The sequence below is a fragment of the Heliconius melpomene genome, chromosome 13, assembly GCF_056956725.1.
Source record: "Heliconius melpomene rosina isolate 202511_hmr_F chromosome 13, ASM5695672v1, whole genome shotgun sequence".
NCBI classification, from domain to species: domain Eukaryota; kingdom Metazoa; phylum Arthropoda; class Insecta; order Lepidoptera; family Nymphalidae; genus Heliconius; species Heliconius melpomene.
Window position 1 is genome coordinate 13,028,970 of NC_140401.1, and position 23,800 is coordinate 13,052,769.

General features: G+C 31.1%; 2 protein-coding genes across 2 annotated transcripts; both read right to left on the bottom strand.

Annotated features, from left to right (window-relative positions):
* Nucleotides 1–11,722: 11,722 nt before the first annotated feature.
* On the bottom strand, nt 11,723–18,719 carry LOC146533020 (uncharacterized). The gene is made up of 5 exons (XM_085196917.1): nt 18,522–18,719; nt 17,302–17,462; nt 13,157–13,328; nt 12,476–12,571; nt 11,723–11,863 (listed from the first exon to the last, which is right to left on the bottom strand). The coding sequence occupies exons 1-5, from the start codon at nt 18,564–18,566 to the stop codon at nt 11,723–11,725; spliced, it is 615 nt and encodes a 204-aa protein (XP_085053043.1). The 5' UTR covers nt 18,567–18,719.
* Nucleotides 18,720–19,905: 1,186 nt separating this feature from the next.
* On the bottom strand, nt 19,906–23,528 carry LOC146533021 (uncharacterized). Its single transcript, XM_085196321.1, has 5 exons — nt 23,266–23,528; nt 22,720–22,960; nt 21,207–21,371; nt 20,704–20,760; nt 19,906–20,049 (listed from the first exon to the last, which is right to left on the bottom strand). Exons 1-5 carry the CDS (start codon nt 23,526–23,528, stop codon nt 19,906–19,908), a joined length of 870 nt encoding a protein of 289 aa, XP_085052447.1.
* Nucleotides 23,529–23,800: the final 272 nt, after the last annotated feature.

Sequence of the window (23,800 nt, forward strand, 5' to 3'; positions counted from 1 at the left end):
ACATCTGTTCAAATCAAACTAACTTCTCAAATACAACAAATTTATTTCTACAATACGAAAATAAATAACAGAGTCGTATTTTAATCTACTTAAGAGTGAAATTTATATGAAAATTACAAAATTTCCATGAAAATTGAAAATTGTGAATGTTATTTTGTTCAATGGATTTCAAACAAAAGCAGTAATTAAATTGTTCCCTATATTTGCTTAGCGGCGGGCATCAGCGCGAATTGTTTATGAACAATAATATAAAATTAAGTTGTTTTCCTTTTGTTTAACGTCATAATCTGTAAATATACTGAAGGTGATGTTAAAGCGAATTTCTATGGATATAGTATTATTGACAGATGTTGTTTGGAAGTACGTCGTATTATTTGTTCTTATTTTTTTTGTTTAAATTTATATTTTTTTGTAGGTAAGTTATGGGCTGATTAATGGTTTCGTGTTTTAAGAGTGACTTCTCACTTCCCGATTTAACTTAACGCCGCTCTTGAATAGGAACTATTTGATGAAGAGATATTTGTTAAGTATAAAATATTACTAACTAAGTGGCACTCCTAGAAGTCGCACTTCCTAGATGATACAAATTGTTATACGTTTTCTAAAAAAGTATTTTTCTTCTCAAAGTCTTTAAATATGTTAAATAAACTTTCCATTCATTTTATCATGAGAGAGAGAAGTGAGAATATTTAGTTACTTATTAACAATAATGTTCCAATTTGCTACCCCAAAAAACATGACATATTTTTTGTCTCTACAGTATTTAAACCTAGAACTTTCATAAATGTTATATGAATGTAATGAATAAGATGTACCTAAGCTTAGCTACCTATATATATTTTATGGGAGTATAAAACATATATTCTTTCATTTCCTATATTATTATTACATAACAGCATTTTATGTCTATTTTTATCCTCCAATTTCAGTCGTATAATTGGGGCGTTCTCACAAATTGATGTGTCAACAATGTTAGAGCTCTACCATATTGAATTTTAACGATTGATAGTAAACTTTATGTCCCAAGCCAGATGTATCTTGATAGGAAATGTTAGGTTTATCGATGATTTTTATGACATATAAGCGCAGTTGTTACAAGGTTGGCATTGTAGAGTACGTTGCAAGTCGTCAATTCCAGTTTCGCATGAAACAGGCGTCATTGTTATGTGTTGAGGCTAGTCGTGGCGCATAGGGGCACGAGCATGCGACTGTAAATACGACAGGTCATAGGTTCCATTCCCACGCGGGGAAATATTTAATATTTTCATTTCTTCGATCTGGTAAGGAGGCAAAATATTGCGTTGTGTTCCACCGGTTAACACGAAAATTCGGCAGAAAGTGGAAAACGTGTCTTAATGAGAACAAAATGTCTTAACAAAAGGTTTCCAGGTTCTGCCTAAACCTGCGGCGCGAAACAAAATATATAACACAAACCAAATAATTTATTACATTACACATCGTCATACAGTACCTATAGTCAATTTATTAACTTTTATTCTTATTTTACACAAGTTATTTTCTATTATTATTTATAATATTAAAGGAGAAGGCCATCAATGGCTCAGCATCTAACCGTAATCGCGATGGTCGTGGATTCAACTCCCACTCGGAAGGATGATTATATTTCAAGTAATTTCCATTTTCTTCATTCTGGGTCACCTAATATTTTATTATAAAATATATTTCTCTAGTTGTAATATTATATACAAAGCTCTTGTAATTGCTACGAAGCTTGTCTTAACTAAGGAACAGTGCGGTTTCTTCTAACTTTACTTTTGTCTTAGACTAAACGAATAGTGCCGACGATGCTAGTAAACAATTTTAGTTGCTCAGAACTTATTGCACATTGATAGGGTTGTTAATATTAGATAAAGATTTTTTTTCATTTAATGAAATGTATGTCAAATAAAGAAATTATAATTAACACTGCTTCAATTTTTACTCTTGTTGTCATTGAATGTTACCAAAATTAAAATTTTAAATCCAAAATTATATTTCATATTTATTTCTGTTGAGTCACTTTGAGATCACGCCAAAATTCATATTAAATCGTCCAATCATAGAGATGTCCAGACATAGTACCTACTTAAAGTCACGTACAAGGAGAAAATAAATAATGATATAGAAATAACGCATAAAGATGATACAAACAAGGCTTATAAAAATATTATATTTTTTGTTAAAAATAATTATCTTGTTGCTAATAAAAACATTCATAAAGTTAAATTTGTAGATATTCTTTAAAATGAAATTATAACAAAAACATACTGTTTCATAAAATATATATAAAAGACTACTAGACTATTTCTATTAAAACTATTATGTAAGTTTTATTTATTTTTTTATTTTTACAAAACCCACGTAGAAACCCTAACAAAAGTCTTCAGGTAAAAGTGAGACTGGTGTAACGCCGGCGGCCGTTCCTTTGCGCTGTAATGAGCTTCACTAAAAACGTACCTAAGGCTAGATTTTATAAGACCACATATGGCTGCCGTGTAAATCTTCGTAGAGAAATATATGCTTTAAAAATATAGCCTTTAATACCTTAATTAATATTACGTACCGGTAATATTTGTTGTTTTAGGTATTACAAAGATTTATTTTTAACTTGTCTGGAGCGGTGAAACTCAATATTAATTACTCGAGTGAGAATCGAACCCGGACCCGACGCGCTTTCAGTCAGACGCTTTGCCGCTGAGCATATACACTACTGAGCATAATGAGTAATCCCCAATATCAGATACTTAAACAACATTTTATTTTATTTTTCAAAAACATGCAAGCTAGAAGAAATGCGCAATTAATAATTAATTTCTAGAATTTTTAGTAACTACATACCATAAACATGGTTTTCTTTTAATCAAAGCGTTTTTAAGTTAAACATATTTATTACACAGATAATAAAATTTATTCATATAAGACAATCAGTATTACATAATCAAAATACACAGATTATATAAGCACAAATAACATTTAATACAGATATTTACATTGTTCCATACAACTGGCGAGGACGCCCCACGTGACTGCCTTCCTAATGCTCTGGTTTTGACACCCGTTACGCGTTATCTCCCCGAAATATGGTTGAAATTCATTAGCTCAGCTTTTATGTAGATTAACTAATAAATTTTACAAGATACCTAAATGTGGATATTGTGTGAAGTATCGGGGGGATTTTCAAATTTTCATTATATTTTGGGTTTCTAGTGAAATGTATTGTTAGTACTTTTATGTTAATTGAGTATATAACAAACTGTTATTACTTGTTTTATGGGAGTTGAATAAAGTTTTGAAATTACGTGGTTTTTATTTAAATGTTGTTAATAATCAATTAGTTTAATTCTGTTCTTTAGTTATGAAAACTAGGGCCACCTTCAGATATTAGGTTGGATGACTTTAAAATTGCAGAAGTATTTCCAGGAGCTATGCAGATGAGTATCGACGAAGGACAGCCGATCCTGGGTGGAGTAAGAGTTTTGCTTCAATAAAATCAACGCATACTATGATTTTAAATCTATTCTCAACATAGGAATTAAAGGAAAAACATATTTTATCAATATTTTCAGAGCAAAATGGCTGTTATAGACAGATGGATAGACAGACACAGACAGGAGCAATCAATTCTAAAAATGTTAGCAACAAAAATATTTTACCAAAATAACATTTTTAAAAAAAATGTCGAAGCAAAGTAAAGAACGGACGTAAATTACAATAACAGTAACTCCTTAAGTAAAACAATAGAGTTGTTTTGAGGCAAAACAATTTCACGGGGATCCTTGATCCGGGATTTATGAAACGTTTGTACGCGGGTCTCATTCTGTGTAAAGTCAAATACGGAGTTAAGTTGCAACTACAGTACTAACTGAGCGTTTTAAAGAAAAATAATATTGTATAATAAATAAGTACACATGAGGAACATGAAAAAAAAACGGATAATTACTAATATTATTTGAAAATTTGTGAAACAGGACAGGTATATTTAGTACAAATGGAAAAATATTTTCCAATTTTCTCATATGCTTTGCTCATGCTAATATAAAAAAAATGTGTTTCATTATTGTTACTATATAAAATATCTTAAAAAGAAATAAATTACTAACAGAAAACAAAATTGTGTATTTATTTGACTACTTGCTAATATCTATTTTTGATTGTTTTTTTTTTAATTTTGTTTTAATTTCCAACGCGTCGCTTATAAGACGTCGCAACCTAAAGTCCAATCCGCGGGTAAAACAGAATGTAATCCGGTCTATCTTGCGGATACTACTCGTGACTAAAGAGAGCGCCTGCAAACAACACAGCTAGAGGACACCTATTCATAATATGTAAAACTACCAAATAAATATTGTATACTATGAAATTTACTTTGGACTCCTTTATAACATACTAAAGATATTTGTTAAGGGTATACGAGTATGTAATAAGTATTAAAAAATTATAAATCTGTATATCACATATAAATATGTATAATACTGGCAGATTTTACTTGCGGCTTCGCCTCAATAGTTCATTGGAAATAAAATAAATTAATTATATCGGAAAGATTAACGTGGTTTAGCCTATAGCTTTTTTTTAATAAATGGACTATCCACCACAAAAATAATTCTTCAATTCAAACCAGTAGTTCCTGAGATTAGTAAACTATCTCTACCGCTTTATTATATTTGTAAAGATACAAATGTAAATGATAATCTAATAATGCAGATTTTTTCCAGAATCTTAGATTTCACTTGAGTTCTTTTTAAAACACATTTATGGTCCATGAAAAAATTGCTTGCATTAATATTTTTTACGAATAAAAGTAAATATATCAAAAATCAATAATCGATAATAAACCAGCAGTACAACTCACAATCCGCTCATTGTGTTAGAAATAGATAAATTGTAAGAAGTCATAAACTTCCTAATAAAGACACCCTACGAGCGTCCACAATCACAGGCTTTCAACTTCAAAAACTAATTTATAGCGTTTAAATAAATAATTTGCCTTCTAAGCCGAGAAAAGAATCACCCTGCGGGAGAAGATAAGCGGGATCTCCTTATAAATTATTTATTAACTGTTCCCCAACACTTCTTTGTTCAAGAATTTTATTCGTAAAAACGGCAGCGAAATGAAAAATATTTTTGGGTAGGGTGAGTGCTGCTGTATAGGGTAGGGCTTGATATATTAAAAATTAACAAATAACATATAATATAAAATTAGCTGAGGGACTTGGATGTAGCGTCTTAAAAATATATGAATTTGGAAGTAATTACGGTTTATAATTTACTTATTAATTTTTGTTGAAAGTAGTGTTAATTTATTGAATTTAGCATCACTGATCTACTTACTTTATAAAGCACCCTTTTATATAAAAGAAAAATGCTATTAAGAACAGAAATAAAAATATATAATTGCAAAGCATTCTATAAAGACTGTATAATGTATACCCAACGTTAAATATCTGCTCGGCCATAGGTTCAATTGTATCTTTTCAATTAACACAAGAGCATTATTATTATTATATTTTTAAATATTTTTTTTAATTTATTAATTTTATTCAGTTTATTTACTTTACTCGGACTTATCCCGAAGACAATTAAAGTACAGTACACCTATTCCCAAGGCGTTTTGTATGACGTTGATAACAGATGTTTGCAGCGACGAGTAGGTTGAGTAGCAAATAAAAGGGACATTAAATTTCCTTTAAACTCACTTTTGTGAGACTCATTCAGTTTTATGAAACGTAGCAATTTTTTGTCATTTTTCTTTACATTTCACTTAATTGAACGTTTTTATATTAGCTACTGAAGTAATTCAGTCTTTCGGTTTCATTTTTTTTTTATCTTCACGCATCATTCACCTAATTTGGTGGGGTGGGCTAAATAATGACAAGTCATTCCGTTCCTCATTTTTTGGATATTTAGAGGCATTGTGATATACATGGTTGTGTTTTGTTTAATAAATCATGAAAAAGAAAATCTTTAAGTAGTAAACATTAGAAAATGATTGTGCTCAATCAGGTATGTCCCACGTTCGCCTTATATTTTTGTTTAGTTGCTGCCTGATTTTCCGCCAAATTTTTGAGCGGAACTTAACGCTGCACCATGTCTAGCTACTAGAGCGAAGACATAATAATAATTCATTCAACCAAATGGAAATCGAGTCCACAGAGGTCTCGATAACAGTCAGCTATTGTGCAATTGTGCCGCGACGGCCTCATATTTAAATTTTAATATAACGTGTTTTTTATTAAAACAGTGTTTTTAAAACAGCTTTTAATATTTATTGTTAAAATTAATAGCAATATAATGCGTGTAAATTGTTTCACTTTATTTTTACACAAAGCAATTCAAATTAGTTCTGGATAAAATACTATGAGAAAATTTATTACCAATAATGTTTTTATTATATGACGTTAAACAAAATGCTTAGGTTATTTAGTCGTATATTTGTTTTAGTCTTGATAATCTTGGTAAGTCGACCTTATTGTATTTATTATTTTTTCTTTAGAATTTCTACCATCTAAAGGCTGCATTCATCAGTAAAAACACTTCCCATATATATTAGTATATATAATTGTTTGTTTTCAGTTCCTTCACATCGTTTCTGCAAAAACCCTGCCAACAGAAAATACTTGGGACCTTTCCCATATAATGAAGGGCAACACGTTTGTTAAGGCGTTCTGGTTGTAGCTGCGTTAATAAGAAATAAGTTGTTAATAAGCTGTCAATAAATGATTATATCAATCGGTTCTTATATTTTTAGATTTTATTTTCCTAAAAGAAAATAGTAATTATATTACTATTTTCTTTTAGGAAAATACTTAAATTAAATATATTTCTGCCCTCAAAGATATGTTTTTTGCTCTTATTTTTGCTGTCAACAACTATGTAATGTTATTTTAAATTAAATTAGATTTTAGTTTCCATATATATGTTTTGAAAATTATGTATTATAATTGATATTAAGAAAAATAAATAATTGTCTTACTTATTTAGACTCAAGTAGGTACTTGATTATAAAAACTTATTAGATTACTCTCGCATGTACTTCAAGAAAATATAAAATTGAATTTTTTTGTTATTTATTTAACAATACCAAAATCATATAATATATTGTAAGTTAAGACATTATGAAGATTAATATAACTAACGAAGCACTAATACAACTGTCCAATTTACGTCAATGACTTACTAAATTTGTAAGTAAATTGTCGCAACTCGTGACATGTTGGCTAACACTGTCTCTGGAGGCGAAGTACGGGAACTGTTGGAGCACTTGTAATTATATTACCGTATATTTGACATACTGTTACCATATACTGGTATGTAAGACTTTGAGATCATGAAATAATTGAATTATATTAATATGGATAATATCTTGGATAAGACAGTTGGGTGTCTAACATGAAATTCTGATAAAAGATCTTTTATTGAAGAAATGGTACCATGTCGTTTTGATAATTAAGCCATTTTTTTCAGTTTCACTCTTTTTCCTGCATTGCAGGATATGTAAAGAGGAGGAGAATGAAAAACATTCAATATTTTCAATTCCTCGCTCTGGTAACGAAGCAAACCGCGTCGTTGATTTCAGCCACTTAACACGCAGTAGGTACTACGAGAATTCGGCGGTCTTAATGAGAACGGAATATCTTAACACTACGTTCCTAGGCTGCCTCTGTGTATCACAAAAACACCAAAATTGCGAACCTACCAACTACCAATAATATTTGTATTAAAATTTGACCAAATTGTATGTAGCTTCATTTTCTAAGAACACTTTGTAGAAACTCCTCAAAAGGAAGGACATCTAATGTTCTTAACGATGCAATCAAATCTTAATTTACGACGCGAAATAAAGACGCAAGTACATAATGTTCATAGTATGTAGTTTTATTGTCACAGGTGTTCAAACTGGTACGGGCTAAGCGTTGCGGCGGCCTTTATTACTACTGTTTATTACTCGATTATGGTAGAGAAGTGTTATGTATATAAAATTTTTGTAAATACAAAATAATTATCTTTAAACTCGTGTATATAGTAATGTATGTTAATTTTAATTGAAGCACATTGTGGGCACATATGGGTGTGACTACAATCGCGAGAGGTTGTAGATTCGATTCTCACTTGAGGTAGTTACATTTTACAACGGAGTGTTTTAACACTAGCTGCCATCTGTCTACCCTACTATGTGCGGGATACAGCGTGAAGCTGAAAAAAATATAGAGCACAACTAATGTAAAACAACTTACAAACATACATAGGTAAAACACAATTATTTGTGCTGAAGCTATTTTTTGAACTAACATCTAGGTTAGATTAAGAGTAGATCTATCTCTATGCATATATGTATGTATATTTACATAAATTAGTGGAACAATTATCTTAACTGAAAACATACTAATAAAATAGATATCTTAATCTGGAACCAAAACTATACACAGAGAAAAGAAAGAGTTCAAGCTTGGTTGAAAGAAACTCCAAATATAAGCACATAATAGAATATCTCTAAATAATATAAAGTAAAAACATAACTTGAAATTACGTTTTACATAATACGAAACAGCTCACCATTTGCAAAATAACGTATCTACCAAGTGTATCATTTTACTTTGTGAATATACTCGTGAAGTAATAAAGGCATTTCATCCGCCGCCCGAAGTGTCCGCCCCGGCTCGCACTCGCATCTGTCACGGCACCTGCGGCTCTTTATTAAACCAGTCAAATTGCCGACTGCTGATTTAAAACATATTCAATTCATTCAAATTTTGTATTTTAATATATATTTTTTGAAGGAAAAGGTTAACTAAGGCTATATATAAATATATGTCATAAAAAAATCTAACTGATCGCTATCTAATATACGAAGATATATGTAAAGTATACATATGTGAGAAAACCTATTAATGGGGGCATTAATCAAGGTAATAGAATTTAAAGCAATATTTTTTTTTATTTTTGTCTTTGTATCTATTGTCTGATCTCAGAATCGACTAAGCCGATTTAAATGCAGGTTTCACTATTGTATTTTGACTAACTTCCTTCAACATTTAATGATTATTTTATTTCAATCAATTCATAAATAAAAAAAGTTAGCACTTTCCTATGCAGACGAAGTCGTGCGTCAAAAATATGTAAATTTGAATATTGCCTTGTATTAACAATTATTATCTGTACCGCCACGCCACTATGGCGAAATTCAAACTTTATTAAATACATACGAATACCTACATAAAAATAAATAAAATAAACCAGCTGTATCCCGCATATATCAGGCTAGGCAGGGAGATCCTACTGCTAAGACACCGAATTGGGATCCCTACAAACCCTACAAACGTCTCATTACAGTCACACACTTGAGCTCCTGCGCCACCACGGTCTCATACGTATAATATATAAACCCTTGAATCAATAACAAAAAGACGTGAGTTATAATAATCTAAACACACAACACATTAGAATTTTATAATAACGTATTTTAGGTAAAAAGTTTAAATTTCGTTTAACTTACACTGACTGTACTAGTTTTAAAGTTAACAACAAGTATCAAGACCAGAGATAGCTACGTGTTTTTGACAACTTATATCATATACTAAGTTTTATACAATTTTGCTTTGTTTACTTTTATTTCATAATTTAATCGTGATTAGTCAAACAAAATTTTAAAGGAAAATAAATATTTAATATATTCATTTTTTCGTTCTGATAACTTTTCTTTCTGAGGCACAGCGCAGCATTGACTTTCGCTACTAATCACGCAATACCTCAAAAATTGCGCAAAAGATGGGTAACGGAGAAGGTTCTCAGACCAGGCCTACACTGTATATGGGGGATGTAGCGTGAGGCTAATAAAAAAAAGAAAACATAAAACCTATCTAATTTTACTAATCAGTAAAATACAAGTACAATATACTATTACAATTCAATTTTATTTTTACACTTTAGCGCAGTACTTAGAACTTATTTTTCCTAATACAACCTAAATGTAAGAAAATTAGTCTATACCACTTATATCTATCTATCTATCTATCTATATATATACAGTACATACATACAAGCCAGCAAATGCACCGTCTGTGAATGTACGTGAGGCGATGTAGCGTGCAACACGGCAGTGCCTAATGCATCGTGCACATGCTATTCGATACTTTCCTTTAAACATTTTAAATTTACTGAAATATAGTAGAAACAGTTTTTAGAACTGCGTGTGATGGATTTGGGTTCAATTATCAGTAAAATGCTTGAACAATTGGGTATATTACAAGCTTGCTATAAAATCTATATATATAAAATCGAAAGGTCACTCACTCATCACGAAATCTCAGAAACTACAAGTAGGAATGTCAAATTTTGCATAGGAGTTATTTATAGGACGTAGGTGCTCGCTAACACGGGAATTTGCAATATTCGACTCCTGGGGATGTTTTTGGGGTTGAAAGTTTGTATGAAACTTCGTTACTACAAATGCTAGGGGTCTTAAATTTTGCATGGACGTCACTTATAGGACGTAGGTACTCATGGAGACAGAAATTAATAATTCACGCTGGCGAAGCCGCGTGCGGGCCGCTAGTAATATTATAAAATCTGAATTTGTGAGTGATCTTCAGATTCTTAAAGTAAATTTTTTATAATAGCAACGTAATTTCAAGTTGAGTCTCTTAGAGATTAAATTACAAAACATAAAAGGAAACAAGCTCATAGCTTACGGGCGCTAGTAACATTATCTCGTAAATTGGTTGAGTGGAACAACGCTCAGTTCAGTCACAGGATGATGAGCATATAGATGATTTCCCCAGTGCTTGGCAGGGCAGGCTTATATTAACCTACGTGTTCCGGCTATCGATCTAACATCACAGACCGTCGTTACGGACAGTCAAATATGTACAATTCTGATAGCCATTCTAACTACAAAGGTTGCATAGGAATTTCGTGATAGCTTTCAGAGATCCGATAGAAATCTTTATAAGTACATGCTACTATCTTTCTTTAAGTGTTGTAAAGGAGAAAGAAAGAAAGAAAGTTGTGAACTAAAATAAACTAGATAAAACTTACCGAACATACGCCTAATTGCAAACTTTTGACTTTTTGATCTGGTGCATACTTATGTTATTCTTTACAGCAGAATATATCTAGAGACCATAGCAAAACATTTTTAACCATACATTTAAAAACCACATACAAATATATTTCTACGGTAGAAAAATACTATCCAAACAAAAATTTCAATTATGAACGCAATGTAACGCCCTCATACATTTCACACGGGGCGTTGTGGTTATTACAAAAAACCGTTAAACGTATGGTCTATGGCCGCAGATTAGTTTTTAGTTCCACGCCGCGCTAGCTTTTAATGAATATTGCCCGCCCCTGACATGTGAACGAATGGCCTGCAGATGGGCCAGCTCATAGTTACTTGTGAAACATGACGAGTTTTTTTAAATGGAAACATGAATCATTCATCTTTTAGCTTTATATTTCTACTATATATAGTTTTTGCCTACGGCTGTGCCTCTGTGGAAAAATTAATATATACCTACTTACTAAAAAGTTGTTCATGACACTTTAATTAAGACCCATAGCCCATGTTTGTAACATTAGTATATTTTTTAATATTAGTATATAGTGATTCCCAATTGAAAAGGGTCTAAAAGAATCTCTTTTTTTTAAGTTTTTATCTACGAGTATTAGAGTAAAGATTATATACGTAATTACACAGAAGAAAAGAAAAAAGGCAAAATATTTAACCAAAATTTTTAATCAGCTCTTTGAAGTAAATATCTTTCTTGTCTTGAAACTGTTCTTCATTTATCTGTGGAATTTCACTTGTACGAATCCGCGACACGGAGTATGGTCCCGGTAGGTCCCAAACAATTTTTTTTATCTAGAACATAAAGTATTCAATTATTTATTATATTTATAACTACATGTGCCTACATCTTCATCACCGTAGAAAAGTCCATTGACATAATGAAGTAAGCAAACATTAAACATTAAGGGAAGATTGCAAAAATATAATAGTGGAAACTGTATTTACATCGGCTACTACGTTTCTGAGATTAGCGCGCATAAACGCACAAACAGATAAATATTTTTAAAAAATCATTGCTTTAGGTCCTATTACTTTGATAATTAATCCCAATAATAGATTTTCTCATAGATATTCCATGTACAAACTGCGATCAGTTATATTACAGGCGTTTCTTCCGAAAAGCTAAGTATATTAAACTGAAGGATTAAATAAACAAATAATAGAAAGGTTAGGTTTTCTCCAAGTAAAATGAAAAAATGAAAGATACATAAAATTGAATCCCCTAAATCCTAATTAGACATAGAAAATTAGCAAAAAGCAACGTATTCAATCGGTAAAGTTGAAAAGTAAACTAATAATTTCACCCAATTCATTCTAAACTTGTTTCAAACTATGAAGTGCAATGTCTGGCACTTGTCTAAGTAAATATTCTGGTAAAAGGTGAAAATATACACATGTTTGTACCTTATGATTTACCGCCCTAAAGTTTTGCAGTAACTTGAGTGCCGAACGCTTTTCCGTGGGATGCGATGCCTGGTACAGTCGCAGAGCTCGGTGGAACTGAAGCGAAAAACTTTTAAAACTTTTTTTGTGACATATTACACTATGTTACAATTTAGTATTTTTTTCATGCATAAAAAAAAGTTTTTAAAAATCTCTCCGTATTGATGAAAACATGATGTTAAAAATTGTCACAAAGTCTACTAAGTATATCGATAAAATGAAAAAAAATTATGAAGTACTGAGCTATCACTAGTGTTCGTTACTTTCATGAAAGCTAAAAATGCGAAAGTCGTGTATTTATAAATCACTCTAAGTCAGTCTAAATTATATATCTATCTGAAAACGGCATCTCAAGATCAATCTCTGACTTGAGAACAGTTTATAAATACTGGTCTTAGAACGCGTCGGGGTTATGAACAAAAGTGTATTGAAGTGGGCGCATTTGGATATGAAATGAATAAGTTTTCATAATAACAAATTATTTTTCTTTCTATTAGAGAGGCTTCGTAATGGATCCGAAGTATTATGTGATAAATACGGAATTTTACAAAAGCAACACCACATCATATAAGGTACTAGTATATATGAAAATAAATCTTATTACAAATATCTAAAAGCTAGTCTACATCTCAAGCGTCTCACTCGCTCCAAAAGACACCAGGTATCACGATAGTTCTGTAAAAATATCAAAGGCGTGAGCACAGCTCCATAGAAGGCCGCTTCTTTGTCCAACAAGTCGTCGCCGTCCGACATCCCGTACACTGTCCCGCGGAATTTACGCAAGAACGCTGAATTTGAATGCTCTTTGTCGAAGCTAGAATAGAATATTTGAATTGAATTTTTATTTAAAACAATATTTCAAGTAATTGAATTATCTACCACTCCTACGAATGGATGTCCAATTTATTAGAAAGTAATAAATTCAAATAACATTTATTTATGTATTTTTTTAGCTATTTACATAACACAATAAAAAGATATTTAAAAAAACAAAAACCCCGACTGCATAAAACTAAAAAGAAAACAAACAAGTCAGCTTGCAATTGTAAAAATATTTTTTTTTATCCATTTATCATTAATAATTAGTAATGTAACCTTATGTACGTAATTGAGTTCGAATTCAAACTTGGATAAAATCTACTGTGTAAACACAAAAATTAAACATTAGGCATACTCTCTAAGGGCTGTTAGTCTTTTTCAGACATTTAGACTTCTAACCTCGATAAGAAATCCCGAGAGATTTGTAATATTTAAATAAATATTTTATAAACAGTAATAGCTTTACTTTTACCTTATTCCTTTTTAAAATAAACTACAAAGAAATATTAGTTCTATCCTTGGTATAAATTGGGCTATTATAATAAATAGTACTTATGTAGTACAAGTACTATACAATTATATTATTTTTCACGCCTCAATGGATATAATATAGAAATGTTTATCCTACGTAGCCATTCAATACTCAAATAATAATCAAAACTTAAATAATATCATACATTTTATTTTGCTTCACGCTGTATCCCGCATAAAGTAATGTAGGCAAAGGGAACCTAGAGTTTAGACACTCTGTTCCCCCACACACTGTCGAATTTTCGAGACATACAGTATGATATGACCAAGTCTTGTTAAACGTATTTTTTATAGATAAATTGAACATTTTCTTCACACGAACATGATATATCCAGATAAGATATACAGATAAGTCCTTAACCCTGCTTAAATAATTTCTTTAGTAAGGGAACGTTTATTAGCTCTAGAACTCTTTTTCGACGGTTGGTTTTGTACCCAAAGATAAATACGATTTTCTCCTGGGAGCCAGACGCGACCGCGCTGCGGTCTAGACGACATTTAAACCCGAATATGATTCAAAAATCTTTTTATAATAAAATTATGTGACAATCCTGAATCCCGAGTTGCCGAAATTTTTGAATAAATAATCACTTTTTGGATATTGCTAGTTTTATACCCAAATTATATGAATATTGTGGATAGTAAGTGTATTTATTACAAAAAGTCATAAAATGAGATAGGAAGAGAGACTTTTGTATGATAAGCATACTTATATTATTTTTCAGCTTCATGTTTTATTGCATATAAAAGTTAGATTTTAGTGAGAGAAACCCTAGTGTTAAGACACTCCGCTTTGTGCCTAAATTTATGTCACATCATGTTGATTGGCAGAATTATCCTTCGCTCTTTGGTCGTACCTTGTCTACCTTTAATTTTTGTACTTGAATACTAACATTTATAATGTTGTATAAATCGATTCTGAAATATATATGTACAATACATGTATGTATGTATATTCATATAAAATCATAAGATTTTTATTTGTACATAAATCTCAAGAAGTCTTAAATTTCTGCGATATGACATAAAGACGTTCCAGACGATTTCATCTGATAGGGGACTATTCTGGACGGATATGGCCATTCATAGAATGTTTAAGTATTTTATATCTATGGCGTCTATATTAAATATCGTACGAAGATAAAATATACAATTGGATTATATATGTATTCTATAATTTTGTAAAGTAAACTGATATTATGAGATTATAGCACCAATTTTACCGATCAATCTCCTTCGTAGGTGAATTATGCAGAACTGCTGCTCTCGAAACGCGACAACTGAAGAACTGAATTGAACTACCTTTAGATTGAATTTTGTGATGCTTAAAGAGCAGACGTGCCTTCGATATAAATTACCATGCATAGTGATTTCTATCGAAAGAAAGCAAATTAGCAATTTCTATTAGCACAGAAATGAAGAATAGCAGTAGGAGTGATATGTAACCCTCCATTTTCAACCCCTGTGCATTGAGTAAGATGAGAAATTAAGGACGCGGACGTTTTAAATATTAATCTTTTAACGAGACGAGACTACACACGAGAAGCTCCATACCCATTCTCATTTCCTGAGCTCAAAAGTAAATGAAATTAAAACAAAAAAACCTTTACTATTTCTATACGCCCCTGCCATACTCGTATACCTATGAAAAAAGATTGAAACAACAAAAAAAAATATATAAATCAACAAAAAACGACTGAGCACCACACAAAACACTACCTCCACCCAATAAAAAACTACCCGCCATACATTTTTAACCGGAACAATCTATAAATAACCTCGTAAATATATACATACAGACTCGTATGTTATTTCATATTAAAAATGCATACGTCTTGGAAAATTCGGGTCACGTCAAAACGTCAGTGTTTAGGCAGCGGTTTCGAGTGGCGTCCCAGTAGTATTGTCTCCGGTGGAAACAAAGGCCAGTTTCATATGGAAGCATTAACACTCGACCCCTTTTTATTTAAAGTAGAACGTTTTAACGGTAATGAAACATAAACAAACTTTTAGAGGTTGGACGGGATCTTTTGCTAGAGTTAAATATGACAACCGATAGCTTTTATATAGTAATTGTACTCAAAAGTAATTGCATTGTTTTAGTATATTAATTGCATATTTATAAAGGTTTAATTTTTTTGTGGTTGTATGTTCAAAGCAGAACTAAGATGGAATATGTCATCTTTTACTAAATAACGTCATTGTGTCCGTCTTCTAAATAAAACTATAATATAATATTAGGTATATAAGATAGTGTTGTTGAAGAACAACTTTTTTTTTCCAACTCTCTTTTATCTTTTTATTCAAAACATTAAAATATTTTGTATATATGTTTCCAAATTTACTAGGTATATGTTATAAAAGAATAAAATTGAACAAACATTTTACTCTGTTAAATTTGTTGTGAATTATTATTCTCATATTTGATATTCTAAAATGCATATCGAATGTTTAAACTAAGGATCCGCTTCTAACTAAAACTATTAATGTTTGTACATATTTGCTGTTGTTAAATAAAAGTTTTAATACAAAAAGTTTTTACATTATATACGAGTATATAGATATTTTAGATGTTTAACATAAATTATTTGTAGCTTCATAATCGAATCTAATAAAACTGTATAGAACATTAACAAATAAATGAAAATATAATTAATTGATTTGATTTTAAATGTTCTTCATTTTTTAACTAATACAAAATCAAGTAACATGGTTGTTAAATGTTTATTTAATACGAAAATTAAGCTAAACAAAATTATAGAAACACAAAAAGTAATAACATTTTTTTAATGAAAAATTATATACAAATATAACAATAATTAAATTAAATATTTAAATTTTAAAATACTAAAGATAACTGAAACTATTATACAACCTATAAAGAAAGTGAACTTTTGATATTATGTATTTAAAATTATTTTTCCATTTAAATTTTGTATATGAATAACAAACGTCAGTAATTAACTTAAACGCAAGCATAAAAGCAGTATAAAATCTATAGTATTAAACCTCCTTTATAATATACTGCCGATATAACTTAAAATTGCTCAGAAGTTAGTTTCAGAACTTATGCAGTTAAGTTAAGTGTTCCAAAACGGTTGAAAATTGCAAAAGTAAACTTTTGTCTCCGTATAGAAGCTTTCACGATTTAAATTACTTACTGGAGACGATCGTCGAGTCTACGAGTCTACGCTCAAAGCAGATGCTTTAACTTCTGCGCCGATTGACGTGGGTTTAGTTTTTCGACCAAAATGTTAATTTTGAATCCCGCCACTTAACACGCAATGCCCCTAAAATTCGGCAAAAAGGTTCTAGGTCACTAGGTTCCCAGGTTCCATATACCTACGCTGCTTTATGCAGGATACACGCATGCAAGAAATATGCAGGATACATGTTTTATGCAGGATATATAGTTAACATACAAATAAATTACTCACTATGGTAATATAGCGCGAAATCGTTTAATAATATCGCTATTAGTCGGTCGAGTTCGCAGACAGAGATCTTCATCGTTAGGTCTTTGAGCGCTCAACGTCCACCTGTCATCTGATATATTATCCAAGTCTATTTCATCCAAGTCCGTAGAAGTTGTGGGCCACTAAAATTAGAAATTATATGATTTTTTTAATTCTTTAATTGGACAAAAATATGAGAGGAGGAGAAATTACAGGTTGTCGTAGCATAGTGACAAAGAGTCTGATTATAAACGCAATGGTTGCGGGTTCAATTACCACTAGGTTGAATGAATTATTTTCATTTCCTTACTCTAGTAAAATGAAAATACGCGGCGTTGAATTTGTTTTGAAAGGTTTGGTTTTAAGAGAAAATTGTTTTGGGAGACATCTCAGCGCGCTGTCTGTCGCAAATCGTTCGAATCGTTTCGATAGTTCACTCACTATTTCGATCACTCTAATTATCCTGTAATATGCGGTATATAGCGTAAACCTACCAAAAATAAAAAGTCATCCAAGAAATAATGATAAAAAAAACATATTTTTAGACCAATTATTTTATCTACATTTTTTTATTTACTAGTGAATAATAAAATATAGTATCGGAACTGATATCCTTCAAAATAAAATTTACAATCATTCTTACATTTAAATAAACATGCATATTTTCATCCACGAAAAATCCTACTCTGTTTATACACATATGAGTATGTACGTAAATTATACAAGTAAATTTATATACGGAATATAAACATTTATAAATATAATTTTGGCAAACACTTTAAAATATAAACACAAATAAGTTGAGATAACATTAATTTACATAAAGACCAGATTTCAAGTCTAGAGTATAGAGCTGACATTTGACAGTAAATGTAGAGAATAGCTGGTACAAAGGAAGTCGCTAATTGTAACTATAGTGGAACGTACAGAATCTAGTACAATAACTTTGTTAGCTACATATATATTTTATCAAATAAGCTGTATTACTTCTAAATACTACAACAATCACTATAAATTACATATTTTCAATTGCCTGTTCCTAGGGTAAGTTACGAAATACTTTCTGTCAATATTTTCAGATCAGTTTGTATTGGCAAAACTATCTGACAAATTAAGAGACATAAATTTTAATAGAATTCAACTGATATTAATCTTGTATACCGTATTATATATTTATATAGAAAAGAGAGCGTAGTACTTACTAAGAAAATAAAATAAAACACAACGTAAAGCATTCGCGACCCCATATCTTCTGTTTTAGTCCATTCATTGTAATTTGTTTCTCAAAGGTCAAAGTTAATTATCCACAAAAACCATTACTGAGCTCATTAATTCTTACAAAACGGTGACGACAGCATTTTTTCATTTAGTCTGAATTTTTTCCACAAATTTCACTCAACATTGACGTTTAGAAAGCAAAAAATATAGATTAAATATAATTGTTATAAAAAAAAATTAATAATCAAATAAATTTTTTGGGTATAATATGGTAAAATATGGTAATTTATAATTAAAGAGTGAAGCTAATGAGGCAAAGGATTCCTTAGATCGTTTTGTTTTGAAGGTAAATATTTTATTTTATTTATAATTTTGTATATTATTTAGTTTCAGATTTATAATTGTAATCAATTGTGCAAGAAAACCGATAGCAAACAGCCGAGCCATTCGTCCAAATTACGAAAATTATCTTCCAAAACAAGAGTTAGTCTAATTATAAAAAATGAATGTGAGTTATAGAGCGGTAGCAGTGTTAATAACAACACTTGGATACAAAATAAATTAAAAATATATTTTGTATCCAAGTGTTGTAAAACAAAATACGGCGTTAGGTTCAGCAACTCAATACCCAATGTGTTTAAAATATTTCCATATTTTACATTCAGGACGATAATTGATTCTATCAACCAAACATAGCATAAAAAAACGCACAAATAACAAAAAAAGAATCAAAATTTATTTTGTAAAACCACACTAATAGTAATTAACAACGTTAATTAAAAGCAAATTATGTTTAATTACAGATCATGGACGGCAGGTTTGCATAATAAATTATTTATAAGAATTTCAATTTCGCATTAAATGTCAAACAATGAGCGAGAGAAATTAATCGAAAATTGGTCGCGTTGGCCAGTGACCTGTGTATTTAATACGCACATTAATACTGAAACTGTTTATATATTATAACGAATGATTGATATTTCAATCGTAACTTTGAAGCTATTTTAATTTTATTATAGATATATGTAAATTTTGGTAAATTATAAGCTTATTATCTATAATATGTATAATATATTTCTTATTACAAACCCTCTATGTGTGTATTAATTTTAATTTTATTTTTTACAGGTAACTGCAATTTTTAACTGGATAACTTTTTAACATGCATCCTTCTATTAAATAACATTATCACATTTCTTACATTATTCCCCATATCTTAACTGAAATACTTATTTATCTTCGGAAGCATAACAAAATTGGTAGCAAATTAAATATTTTCTTTATCTTAGGCTTTTTAGTAAGATTTCCTTACATTGACTAAGATACTAAAAGAGTGTTAAAAATAAAGGATAATAATACTAATACAATTTAATGAGCTAACATCACAAAAGGTAACGACAACAACAGTTTCATATGAAAATTAACACCATCATTCGAAACCACAATTCTATCTTCTAAATCGTCCAAAAATTTTGGTAAAGCTGATGAACGTGATATTTTTGGCAAAGCCACCTGAAATAATAGGATATTAAATATAGAATTTATAATTCGCTTCGATAACATATCTGATTATAATTTCGAATTTATTCGCATAATTTTGGAAATGCTACATTCATTTACAGTACATTTTACTTGGCTATTTTTTACCAAATATCCACCTAGTCAGTCCAGGTTTATCGATGAATATTTAACTTGGCTTTCATTTTACATTTATGTTTTTGTATTTCCTATTCTCTACCAGTTATAAAGTCACTTCTTTTAGCCCGAAGTGCCGACATGTGAAAAACGGCTGGATTATTTATTCGAAGGTTTCACTGATAACTAAAAAGAGAGCACTCGTGGAGCAGGGGCAGAAAGTGTGGCTGTATACGGGACTAGTTGTGGGTTCGATCCCCACTCGAGGAAATTAAACGTTTATTTAAATTTATATTTTCTTTTCTTCGCTCTGGTGTCGAATCAAAACGCGACCTTGAGTCCCGCCACTCAGTACGCTATGCTTCCATAATTCAGCGTAAAATGGAGAATAGAGTGTCTTAACACTAAGTTTTCTCTGCTTACTCTATTATCCTAACCTATATATATGCAGGACATACCTACTTACATATATACGAGTATAAACAGGAGACGAAATTTAAAAAAAAGTTATTCTACATCGATAAGACCTACCATTTCATGAGCTCGAGATCTCATCGCATGCATCGAGGTAGTGTCTGCAACACGTGACTGGAACCAATACAATACATATTATATGAAAACGACAGTACCAGCGAAAACAGACTTCATACTCCGGTGTATATCTTGTTTGAATTATTAAGAAACTCTGCTACTGGCACAGCCTTGGTGTGTATTTTAAAATTGAAATATACAGAACATATGTAGGTACGATTTAAGTTTTTTAATATACTTACCTAAAGTCTACATATCTTTCTAAACGGGCAAACAATGATAATTCATTTATACATTTTTTGCACCGGCTGACTATAGAAGTGAAGGTTGCTGGTTCGATTCCCACTCGGGGAAATGAATTATTTTTCTTACTAACATGTTCAGTATTCGTTTGAAATATATGCATTATGCATTTATTTATAAAAAATTAATAATCAAACACACAATTTTGTACAAATTCGTAACTACATATCAATAATAAATTAAAGAAAATAAATAATAACTTGTCTGGCAGTCTGTACTCTGTTTTTCTTCTGGTACATGTTCATTGGCGCAACGTTCTGTATGAACTCCTCCATTATGAAACGAGCGCGCGCTACGACCAAGTCTAGTGAACGCATTTGCTTAGCGATGTCCACTCGCTTGGAAATCATTAGGAATTTGTTGACCTTAAGCAATAAACAATGGTTAGAGGCCGACGTGTCCCAGTGGCAGAAGGGTGTGAGTGTAAACGTGACGGTTGTGGGTTCGATCTCACTATGGTAACGAGGCAAAGCGCGGCGTTGAGTACCGTTATTCAACACGCTGTGCCTCAAGAACTCGGCGGAAAGGTAGGAAAAGGAAGTGTTTCCTCTGCCTACCCCATTATGCGTAGGATACAGCGTGAAGATATAAAAAAATTATACATCTAATATGTTTATGTACTGACTTCTAAATAGCTTTTAGAACTGACAATATTGATTTTTTAAGTTAATTGCCAATTCCAGAAGTGTCTATAATGAATTATAAATGAAGATTTAAAATTTTCATAAAATAAAAATCAGGATTTTAACGTGCATTTTTGATTACGCATCGAAATAATTATATTAAACTATATACTATATACATTCTGTCATTGACCATTTTTATACGACACCAGCTTTTGACAGCCGCTTCACACACGTACTCGAATCGATATAAGTAGGTAAAGGTGTATGGTATGGTATGGTTCTTTAAATCTGGCGTTCCGAGATAAAGGTAATGTGTGACACATTCTAAAACCTAGACAACTCTGACCACTGGTTCGGTAAGGTAGCTGGTAACGTGGTGTAATATAGCCTTATAGCTTTCGTGATTGACCAGGAAAGTTAGAAGGCTATATTATAGACTCTATAACACAAAAGACCAAAATTCCAACCTTATATATTATTTTATGACTATTTTCGATTCCCCAAGATAATAAGACATAAATTCTTTAAGATTGAAGACTAAATTTGATTGTAATAGAAGTTTGAACATCAGGCTATTTATTGCATTAGGACTCTCCCGACATCTTGATAAGTCGACCTGCTCTAATTCAGTTCTTACGAATCCCAGGGTATCGTTTACATAATATTACTTCGGCCTGTTCGGCTCGGTCTTATCTTCAAAAAGTCTTCGAAGTTGGGGAGTCAAACGAGATTTTTTATTATTAAGTATTGAGATTACAGCGTTACGTAATTTGAAATTTGCTGCAAGACGATTGTGAGTTTAAATTCCAGATGGATATTTAGATATGTAAATTAACAGCTTCACGCTGTACCCCGCACACAGCAAAGTAGGCAGAGGGAACCTAGTGTTAAGACACTCCGTTCTCCACTTTTCTTTCTTTCTTTTTCGAATAAATTTATATTTACGAGAGGATATTATCTCGGTCGCACAACGATTCTACGTTTGTCACCAATATTTATTCTTAATACTAAATCTTATCGAATACTACTTCAGAAAGGTTAATGCTGATTTCAATAGTAAAACAAAGTTTATAAATAAAGAAAGAACCTTGCCAACAGGACACCAGCCATACTTTCTTGTTGTAGTAGGATCAGTCACCAAAATCCACAAAATCGCAACTATCCTAGGAAACGTCGTATGAGGTTCACCAGACATTATGCCCGGAGTTTTGACTAAAGCATCGAAGTCTGGTTCAGTTTCCAATATAGATGTCTCCATCAACAGTTTTGTACGCACCAGAATTTTAATAAGTTCTGATATGAGATTACCTTCGTCGCCTTCCAGATTTCTAAATAAAGTAAAATATATTACTAACGCCATACCAACAAAAACTAATCGTCAACCAATACCAAGTATGTAAAAAATATAAGCTTTAAAGTTTTTAAAGTGTTATTTTACACTTAAAGAAGACAAACACTAAGGAACAAAACGTAAAAAAAATTAACGTAGCGGGATTTGAATCCGCGCCTCTTAGAAATCTTCAAAACGCTCTGAGCACTGAGCCATACGTTATCATCAAGCTAGGTCGAAATTCTAAAATAAACATTAGAAAACAAAGTAAATAACGTAAATAGAACAAACACTAAGACTTACTTAAGCAACTCTAACATGAGTCTCCCAATTTTCCCAGGACCTGGTCGTGGATAAGCGATACAATCAGTGCTTATCACTTTCGCCGGTGGTATTTCAGTTTCAAAGGCCGAAGCCAGTTCTCTTTGACGCGAGTCCTCTGCCGCCAACCAGTCCAGGGTTAAAGAGGAGCGGTAAGCAGCGACACCAGACAGAGTTGTATGGGTTACATTTTCTGAATAGTAATAAAAATTCTCCGAAAGACACTGTAACAAACATCTACCCATTAAATACTTTATTCAAAGAAGAAATGTTTATGTTTAAATTTAAATTCTTAAGTAAATGGACTTTTAACAACTTCAATATCACTTATCAATTAACAAAAACTTAGTAAAATACTTAGTTTAGCAACATGCAAAGCTAGAAGCGTAGTCCAAAACAATAATGAAAAAACTGCTCATCAATGAAAATTAACAGAAATTGAACATTTTTTTGTACAAAACGAGATACTTTAAAAGCTATTAAGCCTAGAACTTAGTTTGATAAAGTTCGTTTTTGA